Consider the following 14,744-nt stretch of genomic DNA (forward strand, 5'->3'; position numbering starts at 1 on the left):
ACATGGGATCAATGTGGATTTCACCTGTTTCCTCAATTCCCTCCCTTGATCTAATGCCAGATCCAATCTTACAACTTGGCACAGCCCTCTTGAACTGTACTACCTGTCCACCTTCCTTCCTTCATCTCTGACCTATCACCTTCACCCCCAGCTTCGTCTACCTATCGCATCCTCAGCTACCTTCCCCCTAGCCGTACCCCCTTTCCATTTATCTCTCAGCCCCCTTGAGCCATCCCCCATTCCTGATGAAGAGCCTATGCTCAAAACATCAATTCTCCTGTTCCTCAGATGCTGCCTGACCAGTTGTGCTTTTCCAGCACCACACTCTTCGATTCAGGCCAGCATTTATTATCCATTCCTTATTGACTTTGAGAAGGTGGTAGTGAGCTGCCTTCTTGAACTGCCATTAGGCGTAGATACACCTAAAATTCTGTTAAGGAGGGAAACTCAGGATTTTGACCCAATAGCATTGAAGGAACAGGGGTATATTTCCACATTAGGATATGAGTGGCTTGGAAGACATCTTGCCAGTGATGTTCCCATGCCTTGGTCTTTCTAGGTAAAAATGGTTGTGGGTTTGAAAGGTGCTTTCTAAAGTGCCTTAGTGAATATTTGCAGTGCATCTCGCAAGTGGTAGACACTGCTGCTACTGAACATCATTGGTGGAAGAACTGAATATTTGTAGAGGTGTTGCCAGTCGAGTGGACAGTATGGTCCTGGATGGTTTCAAGCTTCTTGAGTTTTGTTGGAGAATACTTCATCACTGTATTGACTTGTACCTTGTAGGTGTGGATATGTTTTGGGGAGTCAGGAAGTGAGTGACTTATTGCAAGATTCATATCTCTCACCTACTCTGTGTACCCCTGTATTTATATCACTAGTTCAGTTCTGTTTCTTGCAACTCCAGGATGTTGATAATGGTGGATTCAATTATGGCAATACCTTTACATATTAAGGGGATGTGGTTAGATTCTGTCTTGTTAGAGAGAGTCATTGTCTTGCACTTGGATGTGAATGTTATTTGCCACGTTTTAGTCCAAACCTGGATATCATCCAGGTCTTATTGTATTTGGGCACGGACTACTATAGTATCTGAGAAATTGCAATTGTGATAAAAATTGTGCAATAATCAGCAAACTCCCCACCTTATGATGAAGGGAAGTAATTGATGAAGTAGCTGGAGGTATTTGGGCCAAAGACACTATCCTGAGGAGCTCTTGTAATGATGCCCTGGAGTTGAAATAAGAGACCTCCAACAACCACAAGCATTTCTTTTGTGCTAGCTATGACTCCAACTAATGGAGAGTTCTTCTCCTGATTTCCATTGATTCCAGCTTTGCTAGGGTTCCCTGATGCCCCATTATTTCCAACAAAGCCTCGATTTCAAGGCAATCAGTTTCCCCACCTCTCTGCAATTCAGCTTCTTTGTCCAAAGGCAGCAATGAGGTGAGGAGTTAAGTGACTGGACAAAACCCAGTTTGAACTCAACCTGTCAGTTATTAATTAAGCAAGGGTTGCAATGACAGCACTATTCAGGACAACTTCTGTCACTTTGCAGATGATTGAAAATAGACTGATGGGGCTGTAGTTGGCTGGTTTTGTTTTATTATGCTTTTATAAACAGGATGTACCTGGGCAATGTTTCATATTGTAGTGTTGAAGTTGTTCTGGAACAGTTTTTTTAGAGATGTGGCATATTCTGGAACACGCAGCTTCAGTACTAGTGCTGGAATATCGTCAAAGTGCATGATCTATCCAGTGTCTTCAGCCATCTTTTGATTTCACATTGGCTGAATCAAATTGGCCAAAAACTGATAACTGTGACCTGGGGACCTCTGGAGGAGGCTAAGATGGCTCATCTAGTCTTCCATCCTGACCTTAAATTCACCTGGACTGTCTCAGACTCCTCCCTCCCCTTCCTAGACCTTTCCATCTCTATCTCGGGCGACCGACTCAACACAGACATCTACTATAAACCGACTGACTCCCACAGCTACCTGGACTACACCTCCTCCCACCCTGCCCCCTGCAAAAACTCCATCCCATATTCCCAATTCCTTCGTCTCCGCCGCATCTGCTCCCAGGAGGACCAGTTCCAACACCGCACAGCCCAGATGGCCTCCTTCTTCAAGGAAAGCAGATTCCCCCCAGACGTGATCGACGATGCCCTCCACCGCATCTCCTCCACTTCCCGCTCCTCCGCCCTTGAGCCCCGCTCCTCCAACCGCCACCAAGACAGAACCCCACTGGTTCTCACCTACCACCCCACCAACCTCCGCATACAACGTATCATCCGCCGTCATTTCCGCCACCTCCAAACGGACCCCACCACCAAGGATATATTTCCCTCCCCACCCCTATCAGCGTTCCGCAAGGACCACTCCCTTCGTGACTCCCTTGTCAGATCCACACCCTCCACCAACCCAACCTCCACCCCCGGCACTTTCCCCTGCAACCGCAGGAAATGTAAAACTTGCGCCCACACCTCCACACTCACTTCCCTCCAAGGCCCCAAGGGATCCTTCCATATCTGCCACAAGTTCACCTGTACCTCCACACACATCATCTATTGCATCCGCTGCACCCGATGTGGCCTCTTCTATATTGGGGAGACAGGCTGCTTACTTGCGGAACGCTTCAGAGAACACCTCTGGGCCACCCGGACCAACCAACCCAACCACCCCGTGGCTCAACACTTTAACTCTCCTTCCCACTCCACCAAGGACATGCAGGTCCTTGCACTCCTCCACCGGCAGAACATAACAACACGACAGCTGGAGGAGGAGCGCCTCATCTTCCGCCTGGGAACCCTCCAACCACAAGGGATGAATTCAGATTTCTCCAGTTTCCTCATTTCCCCTCCCCCCACCTTGTCTCAGTCGGTTCCCTCAACTCAGCACCGCCCTCCTAACCTGCAATCTCCTTCCTGACCTCTCCGCCCCCACCCCACTCCGGCCTATCACCCTCACCTTGACCTCCTTCCACCTATTCCACCTCCATCGCCCCTCCCCCAAGTCCCTCCTCCCTACCTTTTATCTTAGCCTGCTTGGCTACTCTCTCTCATTCCTGATGAAGGGCTTATGCTCGAAACGTCGAATTCCCTATTCCTGAGATGCTGCCTGGCCTGCTGTGCTTTGACCAGCAACACATTTTCAGCTGTGATCTCCAGCATCTGCAGACCTCATTTTTTACTCATCTAGTCAACACTTATGGCTGAAGGTTGTTGGAAGTGTTTCAGCCTTACTCTTTGCACTGATGTACTGGAATCCCCAACATTGAGATTGGGAATGTTTGTGGACCCTTCTCCTTCATTGAGTTGTTAAATTGTCCAACACCATTTATGACTGAAAATGACAGAGCTACAGAGGTTAGCACTGAATGATTGGTTATAAAACTGTCCAGCACTTGCTGCCATGTTTGACATGTAAGTAGTCCTATTTGGTAGCTTCACTAGGTTGGCACCTCATTTTTTACATCTGCCTTGTGCTGCTCCTGACCTGCCCTTTTGCATTTCCCATTGATTCTAAATTGATATCCTAGTTTACTGGCAATGGTTGAGTGGGGAATATGAGTTTGTACATTATGTTTGAGTACAATTCTGCTGATGATGATGATCTAGTGTCTCATGAATCAGCAGCCTTAGGTTGTTAGATCTGTTTGGAATCCATCCCACTTAACACAGTGAATTTAACGATCTCCCAGGTCTTCAGATGGAGATGGACCATAGACTTCACCAAATGGATTTCTTATTGCCCTCCTTCACCCACCACCCTCATTGACCAGTTTGTAATGTTATGGGGCAAATAAAAGACCTTGGATGGCACATTAACCCAGGCAGCAATTGGAGCCCAGAAGTGGCAGAATTTGGAGGCTGTGTGGAGAAGAAGGAGTGCATGTTAAATGGGATAAAGGGTGCCCTAGGGATCTCCTTTGCACATAAGGTGTGTCCTATAACTCCCAGCATCTCCAGCTCCCAGCCAGCCAGGTCTGTCCTTCCTTCTCCTCTATGTGCTCCCTCCCCCGAGGCTTCACATCAAGACGCATATCACACTCGCCTTACTATGCACCTCGCCAGTTCGTAGACTCCAGGGTTTAGAAACCGGATACTGCATCTGGTCCCAGATCTGACTGTTGCTGCCCCAGTGCTCCAGGAACCAATGAGCTGCTGTCCAAACAGTTCATTGAGGCAGGACTTCTGCCTGAGTATAGGACAAAAAAATCCCATCCATCTCCAGCCAATGAATAACCATGGTTAGTGGGGACACATTCAGTAACAACTATTCAGGCATTGGCGTAAGAAACTGCTTAAGGCATGAGTAAGTTAGCATTTTGAGCTCAACTCACTGATGATGGAAGCAAGTAGGAACAAATACCCAGTCCAAGAAAACCTATTTGACAGCATATATTTATTAAACCATTTAATCGTGGTAAGAATCTATAAAATGTCATGTGTTCTGTGGTTTCCATGAGTTAAACATTTTCTAAAATCTAGATTTCTCGCTGTCTGAAATTTGTTGGTGGGTTGAGTAATTTATTTCAGTTTGACTTGTGGGTAGGTTTGGTCAATGCTTAGCAAATGGTGTTCTCTACATTAGGTTTTCTCTATAGATAATTCAACAGTAGCTCCAAGTGCTAACAAATTAATGTTTTAAAATCATTACATCTCCCACACCGTACCCTTTCAATTGGTTCATTTTCTTTAGTCACATCACATTTAATCTGATTACACATGTGTGCACACTGTACCGTCCACATACTAAAGATTGTTATTTTTAATAAATCACCAATATAACAAATCACATTTTTGAAAGAAGAGACCAAAGCTTTTATTGTCTAAACAGAATTTGTCTGTTTATAAAGCTGCTACTACCCTTGGTGTTATTCTGCTCAGACCACGCACAACCCAATTATTTTGATTTATTAGCACCCTGAGTACAAAAAGGGTACCTTGACAGTACAACAAAGGAACTCTGTGCCCCACATTAAGATAAGGTACTGAGTAAAGATTGCCAATTGCCATGTCTGCATAGGATTTAATTTGGCAGGTTGATGCTGCTATTGCTTATAGAACACTCTGAAACCAATAGTGGATTAAATAGCTTCCTTTCTTGGTCACAGGAAGTTTCAGCTTCATTGTTACTTTAAGTTATCTAGAATTATAACATTTTTAGGACACATGCATAGAAGTATTGTATACTGCTTTGCTGATGATATATAGTTAGTGGGAGGGTAAGCAATGAGAAGGATGAAGGAGGCTTCAAAGGACATAGACATATTGAGTGAATGGCAAATAGCTTATGGCACATTGGAACACAATCTGGACAAGTCTGATGTTATCCACATTGGTAGGAAAATAGAAAACAGATTTTTTTTTAATGATGAGAAAATGGGAAATATTTAAAATCAGAGAGATCTGTGTTTTCTGTTGGCTCCAGACTAGCAGTGCTTGACCAGGTTATGGTGACCATTTAAAAATGGTGCCCCAGGCCAGGGATCCCAGGTTATCACAGCAGTGGTGGATACTTCCACCTCGATGAGTGGGAGAATCAGGTTAGCATTGAATGAGAGGAATGCCGCAGGGCTTGGTACATATTGAGTCGAGTTTGGGATGATTTGAGATCCTAGGTTTCTCTTTGAGAGAAACCTTCGATAAAATTTGACAAAATTGACACTTTGCTGATATTAGTTGAAACAATAAAGATAATTGAGATAATGTATTAAAAGGGTGGGTAATTTAAAACAGAATGTGGGACAACCAACTCAGTGGAGTTACAAAACCTGATTAACAATAACTACCAAATATTACATATTGATCAGAAGAATACAATTTGCTTACCTGAAATTATTACCAATTCTCTTAAGCTCAACCATTTCAATCACTCTGTTGCCAAACAGCACTTTAGTGAATAATTGACCTCTAGGGATGAAAACAATTCCATGTCCCACAGTTTCATGTTGTAAGTACCTTTGGCAGTTGTTCCAGTTCTGACAATATGAAGAACCAACTGATCATCACTATACACATTCTGTGAGTACTAATGCATGGATTTAATGAAGCAATGCTTACGTGGACAATGGTTGGCCACTGTCATTTCTGTTACAGATTTTATGTAACTTGAGTTGATATGGAGGCTTGTAGCCTCCTTACTATTATAAGTAAAATTAATTGACCCTTGACCCACCTCCATTATATCCAGAATTGGGTTGATTGAAGGATTGGGCTTCCTGCTTATTTTCGTCCTCCTTTAGATGTTAAAATTACCCTCAAAGTTTTTGCAAAGCTATTAATTGTTGGTTCTGTGAATGATGTTTGTTCCATGATTTTTCTAAATCTCTAACAGTGTTCTCTTTGGTCTTAGGTGAAAGTCACACAGAGCACTGAATACCATATAGAGCCCCAGCTGATCAAAGTCCTTCAGAGAGGGGACTACTTTGGAGAAAAAGCTCTAATCAGGTTTGACTACTGAAAAGAATGTCTTAACTCAGCAACCATTTTTGAGAAAAAGAGAGCAGTTGCTATCCTGAAATGCCTGGCACATTAATGACAGACACTGTTATTACAGTTTTGGAAGATGAATTGTAAGGTGTATAGTCTGACAGCTGTTCAATGCCAATATTCAAGCAGCAACTCATAGATCGTCGATAATATGTTTTAGTGAGATTAATTTTCTCACTGTTTTTATCACTAGATTAGTTTTCCAGCCAGGTACACAGCTGTTATTTGTGAAAATTGCCTAATTTCCATTTAACTCAATAGAAGGAAAAAAAATACTCTCTGCAATTGATGGATTTCTGTGACATCAGTTTTCCACTGTGGTGCAAAATTGAATTCCAAAAAAAATTGTTGTGAAGTAGTTATTAAAATGTTGGATACTAGAATAATTTTGTCACAAACCTGTTTGTTTGTTTGAGCCCTTCAGAAAGAAAAAAAACAAATGGTCCACATTCAACTAACCCAATGAGTAGCATTTGTACCAGCAGTGTTTCTGATATTGTTGTAATGTTTGCAGCTCGCCTCAGTTAGTCTCCCTGCTGTAAAATGATATTATTTTCTCCTGACTGGGAGAAACCAGACAAGTGGGTAAATGAAATAACCCCCACACTCTTACTTGACTGAGCAAATAGTAATGGCATTGGCCATTTTAAGGGACTGTGACATCGTTTTTCCAAATGGACATTGGGCAATTTTCTTTTTACCTTCTGTGCGGATCTATGTTCACTCTTCAGGGCTCTAGGCAGAAAGCTTTGTATTCCTACATGTTGACTTGCTTCCCCTAATTTTGATTGAGAGACTGCTCTAATTGCCTATCCCAACACTTACCCTGGTTTTGCTGAGCAGCCTCTGAGCTGCGTGATTAGCTGCCACTTTCAGTCCAGACTGGTATTTAAATGAGATCTGAGAGATGAAATCCCCTTGGCCTTACTCCTGGATCAGTGGTTGAGTTCATAAATCTCTTACTCAGTTCAAATTGGACTCTGTCCAAGATAGAGATACCTTTCTTTTGGGACAACCACCACCATACTATACATGCACTAGGACTGAAAGGGACTGGAAAGGCTCAAAATGTAAGTCACAGCTTCCATGTTGCAGATCTCAAAGTGCTTATCAGCATCTTCCCAAATGTGTAAATCCACAGATTCTGCATTCTCATCAGGGAGCTACATTCACTGGAAATGTGCCTCAGAAAATATGGGAACTTCTGTCACCCCTTCTTCAGTTTAGGCTTATAATCCTGCTGGGAGTCCGATTGACAAACTTACCCACGTTAATTCACATGTACATTCACCTTTTCTATGGAGAGCTACCTGAAGGATTTACTCATCCCAGAGAATAGAAAACCTAGTTAAACAAGTTGACAATCTGAACCACCTAAGAAAGTCTGTATGTGTGTGAGAAAGCTTTGCCCTGTGCATATATTATTCTGTTTGAAGACACAAGAGTTAAATTGCCAGGATGCTAGATTGCAATGTATTTCAAAGCAGTGTTTGATGTGTTACTAAAATGTTTTTGATTTTTTTTTCCTCAGTGACGATGTGAGGTCAGCTAATATAATTGCTGATGAAAACTATGTGGAATGCCTTGTGATAGATAGAGAGTAAGTGTTCCAGATAAACTAAGGTCTCTTTCAATTGAATGATTGCAACTTTAGTGAAAACCCCTTCAGCATTTTAGTTGTAAGTGGCAGCACCTTTGCAACAAAGGCCACAGCATTTCTAAAAGTTGTCTCACCATCACTCCTCAAAGGCCAGCAGGATATGGGCAATAAAGGCTGACCTTGCCAATGATGCCAGTGTCTTAATTTTGAAACATCTTTCTTAACATGAACATAGAACTAAATGAATTATGATACCAGGTAATAAAATTTTGCAAAAATTAGCACAACGGAGTGATTGTTCCAAGTAATGACAAATAATTTGGAAGTACGATGCACACAATACAACAAATAAACAATTGTGCTTCAAGTGCTCGGTTCATGAGGGTTCCTTGAGAATTGCAAACTTTCCTACAAGACTTGCAGCTATCATTAATTTCATTGAGCATATTTAAAATTAGGAATGTACTTAGCTTTATTGACTTAAGTTTTTGGTATGAAATGTTGTTTATTTCGATTTTGGAGCATTGTCACTTTTTTTTCTGAGTGATGTAAAAATAACAAACTTTAAGGAATATCCAGAGTGAGGACATTTTGTGCCACATTTTGATATAAGTGGGTAATGTTTTTAGTGCATCTGTCAATGATAATTCTTTCAGAATGTTGAGAATGTGTCACATGTATTTGTGAGTTACACAGTCTTTGAAATAAGGGGTGACAGAAGAATGGCTTTCTTCGATGCATGATTCTGCAAGATAAATGAATTTAATACCTTCCTTTAAGAAAGGAAGTACCAGTGTTACTTTACAAACATTTTATAATAACACATGTCTACATGTTATTCTAAATGTATGAACTCTGAATTTCCCCTGTTCTTGACTCTGGTTGTTTCAGCAGAATCTGTCAAACATATTGGAGATCCTGTATTTTTTGTTAATCAGCATTTCTGACTTGCTCTAGTAGGTTCAGATCAATGGGATCACTTGTGATTTCTATCATTTGTCTTGTTACATGGTACAGAACATTCAATCAAACGGTCGGAACATTTGATGAACTCCAGAACTACCTTCAGGGTTACGTAGCAGAGTTGACTAGAGATGATGAGAAAAGACATGCCAGGTGAGTTATTTTTAGCCTCAATAACATTTTCAGTAGCAAAGAAGAACTACCAATATTTAACACTGTTTCAGTATTCTGAATATTTAGGACTGGTAAGTCATGTATTTTTATCGATAAGCATGACCTTCTAAAGAAGATAAATATGTTGGCATGAATTGTTATGGTATAAATCATGGGACAAATGTTTTAGAAGCTGCTTCTGCTCTGTCACTGTATCATTACAGGAGGTTTGCGTGTCTACATGGGAGTTCATGAACTGCAACACTCATGAGTTCAAATCCCACTCTTCATAGAATCCCTACATAGTGGAAACAGGACAGTTGGCCCATCGGTCCACACCAACCTTCCGAAAAGCAGCCCACTCAGACCCACCTACCTACCCTGTCTCTGTAACCCTACATTTCTTTAGATTGGGTTGGGATATCTGGTCGGCATGGACGGGTTGGACCGAAGGGTCTGTTTCCGTGCTGTACATCTCTATGACTCTATGACGATGACTAATCCACCTAGCCTGCAAATCCTTAGATAATATAGGCAATTTATCACGGCCAATCCACCTAATCTGCAGTTATTTGGATGTGGGAGGAAACCCATACAGAAACAGGGAGAATGTGCAAACTCCAGACAGACAGTCACCCAAAGGTGGAATTGTACCTAGGTTCCTGGTGATGTGAGGCAGCAGTGCTAACCACTGAGCTACTGTCCCACTCTTGGTGTTCTTTCAAGCTGTGCTCAATGCTTGCCAGCGATCTTTACACTTTGGGGTTGATTAGTTCAGTTCGTGAATGGCTGGCTTGCAAGATAGATTGACACCAACAACGCAGGTTCAATTCCTGCAGTGACTGAGGCTTGCCATGAAGACCCTGCCTTCTCAACCTCACCTGAGGCATAGTGACCCTTAGGTTAAACTCACTACAAGTCATCTCTTTCTAATGAGGGTATGAGATTGGTGTCCTTACCTACATTGGAATTATGTAGTGGAGCATTCACAGCTCAAGTAAAATCCTGGTTGTGGAAATAAATATTTATGATAGCAGCACATGAGTATAACATTTATTATGTCATTTTAAGTCAATTACACTTTTCCTAAAATAGAACATTGTCCTTATATTGCCTCACTGTGGTAGCCCAATGGAAATCAAGCCCGACTATTCCTGGGATCGCCAAGTAAGTTAAAAAATTTAAAATACACAAAATTCTCTAATTCACCTATCTTTTAGACTCAGATTGGCATAAAGATTGGACCAGGTTTCTGTACTTAACAAGAATTATAAGTAATTAGAGTTTAATTACAGACAAACTATTATGAATCACCAGGGTATAACTCAACTAGTTAAAATTCTTATCCTCTTTATAAATTCTGCCCTTACACTCAGTCACATACAAATAAACTAACACAGGCAGGAAATTTAAAAAAAGTGTTATAAATGGAGAGAAAACTGGGAAAGTAGTTAAGTGGCCTCTGTGCACAGGATCTGCTGAGATGGTCCTTTGGCTGATCAGAACACTGCTTCTCGGTCTCCCTTCCCTGCTTTCACTGGCTTGCAGGAGTCTCAAAGTGGCTGGTTCATACTTAGAGCAGAGATTTGACTTATTAATTAAAAGCTACAGCCCATGGCAAGTGCTGAAGGAAAAATAAATTGTCTTATTTAGAGAACAGAGAGAACACCCGCGCTGGTGAAGACCAGATGGCTTTTTACTATCACGTTGACAGCCGTAAGCAGTTCAGCTCCCTGAGAGCCAATCGCATAGTTGTTGGCAGTAAGCAGGGCTTTGTGAATAATAATTGATCACAGTCCACAGACCAATCAGTTACTTGTTACTGGCTGAATTACTATTTGTATATACTGCTAGCACTAGCTCATCTGCAAACTATACCTCAAATACAGCTTGAATAATCAGCTGTGTAAATAGTGCTCACAATGAGTGTCAGGTCATTTGCTGCTTATCTTCCAACAATCCTTGGTTTTTAAAACAGTTCTTTTCCCATTTTAGCCCTGAAAGAAAAATATCAAAAAATTATAGGATACTGTATTTACATCCTGTGGAAGTCACTTATATTCTGGAATACATAAAAAATGTCATACTGTACTTTCTTTTTCTCTAAATCTTTTTGCTAGGAATTATTTTCCTTAGTTATCTCTCTTCAATTTGATACCTTCAGTTGAAATCTGCTTTTAAGCTGTTTCAAAATCCTCATAATCAACTAATGACTAGAAAGGGACAGAGATTGTGTGGTGAATTGGTCCAATTTCCCACAACCTTCACTCCCGCCCCTACCCACCAAAAAAAAGGTTTTAGGCTTGGATTTGATTTGAGCAGGACATAATTATGTTACAATTGTACAATTGAATTTGTTTTTAAGAGATTTCAAATAATGTTGAGTGGAACAAGTATATATCCAAGCCTAACTTTGTAATGAATAGAAATATTCGTCTAAAAATGTGGCTCAAATTAGCTCAGTTTGGTTCAAACTGATCTGGGCTGAATACTGAGCAGGAAATGCAAGTTCGATATAAAATTTTGCATCTTAATTATGGCAGAGTGGCAAAATGCAAATGGCTACGAACACTGCCAAGTGGTTTGTTAGGAATATTCAGTTGCTTTAAATTATGTGCCATTGTGTCATTAACAATCGCCCTCAGGTAAGTTGGCAAGAGGATGTTAATGACTGGATGAGAATAGGAAGTTGTGATTAGAAGCTGAGGGGAGACAGATTTTTGGGGAACGAGCACTTGGGAAAAAGAGGGAGGCAGCAATCAGGAGAAACAAATAGTGATCGGAAAGTGGAGGGGAAGTGACCATGAAAGGGTAGAAGACAGCAATCGGTTGAGGGAGGGAAGGAAGCAGTTTTCAGCCGGAGAGGAAGTTAGCGATCAGGTGAGGGAAGAAGGTAATGATCTGGTGGGAGAGTGAGGCATAGATCTAATGAGGGAGGGAAGCATTGATTTAATAAGCGAAGCAGGCAAGGGTCAGGTGATGGAGAGGTTAACCAATCACATCAAAGAAAGGAGGAAGCATCTGAGTGAGGGAGGAAATGATTGAGGGAGGAAAGGAGAGAAGGAAGGAAGCAGTGAATAATAATTAACTTTTGCTTTGTTATGGCATAGATTGTAAAGTTCCTCGATGTTTAGGCTCAGTATTATTTAAAAACATTATAATTTGGCAAGACTTGATCTCAGCCCTTAGGATTCTTGTTGATCTGGTTGTCTGTTCAGGGTGAATAACTTTGATAAAGGCAACATCAAAAATATGTGAACCATGGTTCAATTCTTTTGATGCAACCACTGGTCAGGGACAATGTACATGTGCATGTGCTCCAGATCCAATTACATGCACATAACAATTCACAGCAAAACCAACAACTCCATCCTCCTCCCTGGCCACAGAGGCTGGAGCAGACTGTTTACAAGCTTGGCTTGCTAATTGCACCTGAGTTGAATTCTAGCCTAAATATTCTCTATCATCATTAGGACCTACTTCTATGTTCATAACACCCTGTGTCCCCACTCCCATCTCAGATCATATGTTGCTAAAACCCTTAACCATTATCCATTGTTACCCCTGTGATTGCTGATTTGCAGTGGCCCCTTCTCAGCAACAGTCCTGTTTTAAAATTCTCATCCTTGCTCTCAAAGGTCTGCCATGGTCTCTCTCCTACTAGTGTTTGTTGTCTCCTTCAGCCTTACAATCCCAGTTGTGAAGAATAACCATTGGATGTGCAATATTAGCTATGTTTCTCTCTGCTCTGATGCTGTGTCAGACCTGCTGTTTCTCCAACACTTCCTGTTTTTATTTCTTACAATTCTCCAATGTTTTTGCACTCTTTGAACTCTGGTCTGTTGCACATTCCTGGCTATAATTTGGTCCACAATGGATGGCAAACTTGTCAACAATCTGAGTCCTAAACACTCGAGTCCCCTGTTCAATTTCCTCCTCTTCTTTCCTCTGTTCTCTTTTAAAATATTCCTTAACTATTACATGACCTATTGTCTCCTCATGTAGCTCGGTGTCATAGTTTGTTTGGGAAACTTCTTGTGAAGTGCTTTGGAATATTTTATTATTTAAAATCAGCTATATAAATGCAACCTGAAGTTGCAGCAGCTAGAGAATCTATAGATGTGAGAGTGTTGGTATTTGTTGGGTTTCCTTCTATTTTGCCAAAGGAGTGCATTGTGTTCTTCTACCTACCTATGGCTGAGATTAGCCAACTCATGATGGATGAAAGATCAAACCTGATCTGTACATTGAGTTCCACAGTGACAGGTGTACGTACCCACTGACACTAGGGTGGAGCTTCTTTGCATAACTTTTTGTTAAATGTAACATTGGATATTATGACTAGTGCAAGGTAATATTTTACAGGTAATTACAGATAATTGGTCTGAAGAGCAAATGATTGTCAATTGACACAGTGACAGCTTTGAACATCTATTATTGTGGTTGTGTTCCCAAGGCATTTAAGCATTGACGTAAATCCTTCTAAAACCTGACAACAAAAATCAAACAGTCACAGTGTGCGCATTTCTAGCATAAAGTCAGCTTGTTCATGTGTCATAAAGGTCAATCGTGATATCTATAGTTTGATTGAAGCATATGATATGTTTATTTGAAGTTCCCTCTTTAAAACATACTCATTTTGTGTATTGTATACCAGTTCCATTTGCCAAAAGAGATCACAGGTACTCTGTTACTGTTGTTTTATTGTACAAATTCTTTGGATCCTGCTCTTTACTTTCCAAACATTAATTATGGGACACTGTTTAGTTTCCAAAATTAATTAGAATGCCTATGTAATAATTTAGCACTGCCATAAGAAAGAGACCATGCTCCAGTAGATTTCTGCAGTTTTCTAAGCATTTCAAAATTCAGTCATAAAACATCACGGTATATTGTACATTGAGAATCTGTTGTATTATATCATAAAGGTGTACTGTGTAGGTATATATTCCCATTTCCCTGTGCGTTGAGCAATTTATCTCAGCAACAGATTACTAGAGTGATGCGGCTGAGCAGAGATCTCATGTATTTTCACAGGAAGTGAAGGAACTGGAGATAAAATAGTTGAAACTTCTAGTAGGATCTGCATCCAGGTATCTACCAGCTCCAGTTAGAATTAAAACAGACAGAAGGTTGGCATGTGAAAAAGACATGCAGCGCCACTTATTATATATACATGATTCTCTCATTAATAGGCATTCTCCCAACCCTATGTGAAACAAAGATACTTAATAATAGGTCTGAAATTCTAAGTCTCCTTCATTGATTCAGATCTTATTGAGATAATTCAACTGACTCAAAATGAATGGTATTTTAATCTAGTCTTCCATATATACAGCATATTACAATTAAAAAAGCATTAAACAAGTAGTATTGATTGAACTGTCTGTTATAATCTATGGAGAAAGTGAGGACTGCAGATGCTGGAGATCAGAGTTGAGATCAGGAATCACGATGAAGGGCTCCTGCCTGAAGCATTGATTCTCCTGCTCCTTGGATGCTGCATGACCTGCTGTGTTTTTTCAGCACCAC

At 40.9% G+C, this 14,744-nt stretch overlaps 1 protein-coding gene across 4 annotated transcripts in view; it reads left to right on the forward strand.

The window, feature by feature from the left end:
- Window positions 1-14,744, forward strand: part of prkg2 (protein kinase cGMP-dependent 2) — an 82,705-nt gene that overhangs the window by 25,993 nt on the left and 41,968 nt on the right. For 3 of the 4 annotated variants that reach the window (XM_060832153.1, XM_060832167.1, XM_060832160.1), the window contains 4 exons: window positions 6,360-6,454; window positions 8,028-8,096; window positions 9,114-9,212; window positions 10,953-10,973. In XM_060832153.1, coding sequence (XP_060688136.1) covers window positions 6,360-6,454; window positions 8,028-8,096; window positions 9,114-9,212; window positions 10,953-10,973 — 284 coding nt within the window. Of the gene's footprint in view, window positions 1-6,359; window positions 6,455-8,027; window positions 8,097-9,113; window positions 9,213-9,436; window positions 9,460-10,952; window positions 10,974-14,744 lie in introns of all 4 variants that reach the window. The other variant, XM_060832177.1, reaches the window with a different exon arrangement.

This window comes from Hemiscyllium ocellatum, chromosome 1 (genome assembly GCF_020745735.1).
Source record: "Hemiscyllium ocellatum isolate sHemOce1 chromosome 1, sHemOce1.pat.X.cur, whole genome shotgun sequence".
NCBI classification, from domain to species: domain Eukaryota; kingdom Metazoa; phylum Chordata; class Chondrichthyes; order Orectolobiformes; family Hemiscylliidae; genus Hemiscyllium; species Hemiscyllium ocellatum.